This window comes from Penaeus monodon, chromosome 15 (genome assembly GCF_015228065.2).
Source record: "Penaeus monodon isolate SGIC_2016 chromosome 15, NSTDA_Pmon_1, whole genome shotgun sequence".
Classification (NCBI taxonomy): Eukaryota; Metazoa; Arthropoda; class Malacostraca; order Decapoda; family Penaeidae; genus Penaeus; species Penaeus monodon.
In genome coordinates this window covers 33,451,707-33,452,346 of record NC_051400.1, presented here as the reverse complement: position 1 = coordinate 33,452,346, position 640 = coordinate 33,451,707, and the positions used below count along the sequence as shown (strand labels likewise).

Here is a 640-nt window from a genome sequence, read left to right as displayed (position 1 = left end):
TTGCTTTATTTGACATATTTAATTAAATTCTAATAAATCTAAAGTACTATACTAATTTTGTAAAAAAAAAGAAAATCTTACGGGATGAAAATAATTTCTTATACAACCTGGATCTAAGCCTCAGCGCATGAAAACAACGTGATGTGAGATTCAGCGATGGCTTCGAAATTACAGTTAAAAACCAAGTAAGATTAATATGATAATGATTTTATTGTATGGCATAAGAATCAGACCAAAGGGAGAAAACACTGCTAATACTATAGTATTGGAAGATAATTATATAAGCTTCTTGTATCATTTGTGTTGTGTATGGTAACTGGGAGGATAACTCACGTTGCATTCAGTATATTTATAAATACAGTCATGTTTAGTTGATAGATTCGTCTTTCGCTGATATCTAATTTGATTTTTCTTACAGTATAAGCAAGTGAGTTTTAAATCATGAGCAAATATAGTATACTTCATTGTGTATGAAAGTTTTTGTGCCTAAAAAGTATAAAAAATATAAGAAGATTGTTTAACTCCGTGTAAAGTGGTCCATAATGACTTAAATAAGCCCTGATACATTGTTGGGTGATAGCTAGTCTTGGTACAATTACTGAATGCTAACAGACTTTAATATGGATTATGTATTATTTAG

The 640-nt window shown here is 29.4% G+C and overlaps 1 protein-coding gene across 1 annotated transcript in view; it reads left to right on the top strand.

Moving 5' to 3' along the window:
• Nucleotides 1-106: 106 nt before the first annotated feature.
• LOC119581972 (transducin beta-like protein 3) overlaps nucleotides 107-640 on the top strand; it is a gene marked incomplete at its 3' end in the record, with an annotated part of 10,834 nt that continues 10,300 nt past the window's right edge. The window contains 1 exon segment of the mRNA XM_037930156.1: nucleotides 107-185. Coding sequence (XP_037786084.1) covers nucleotides 157-185 — 29 coding nt within the window.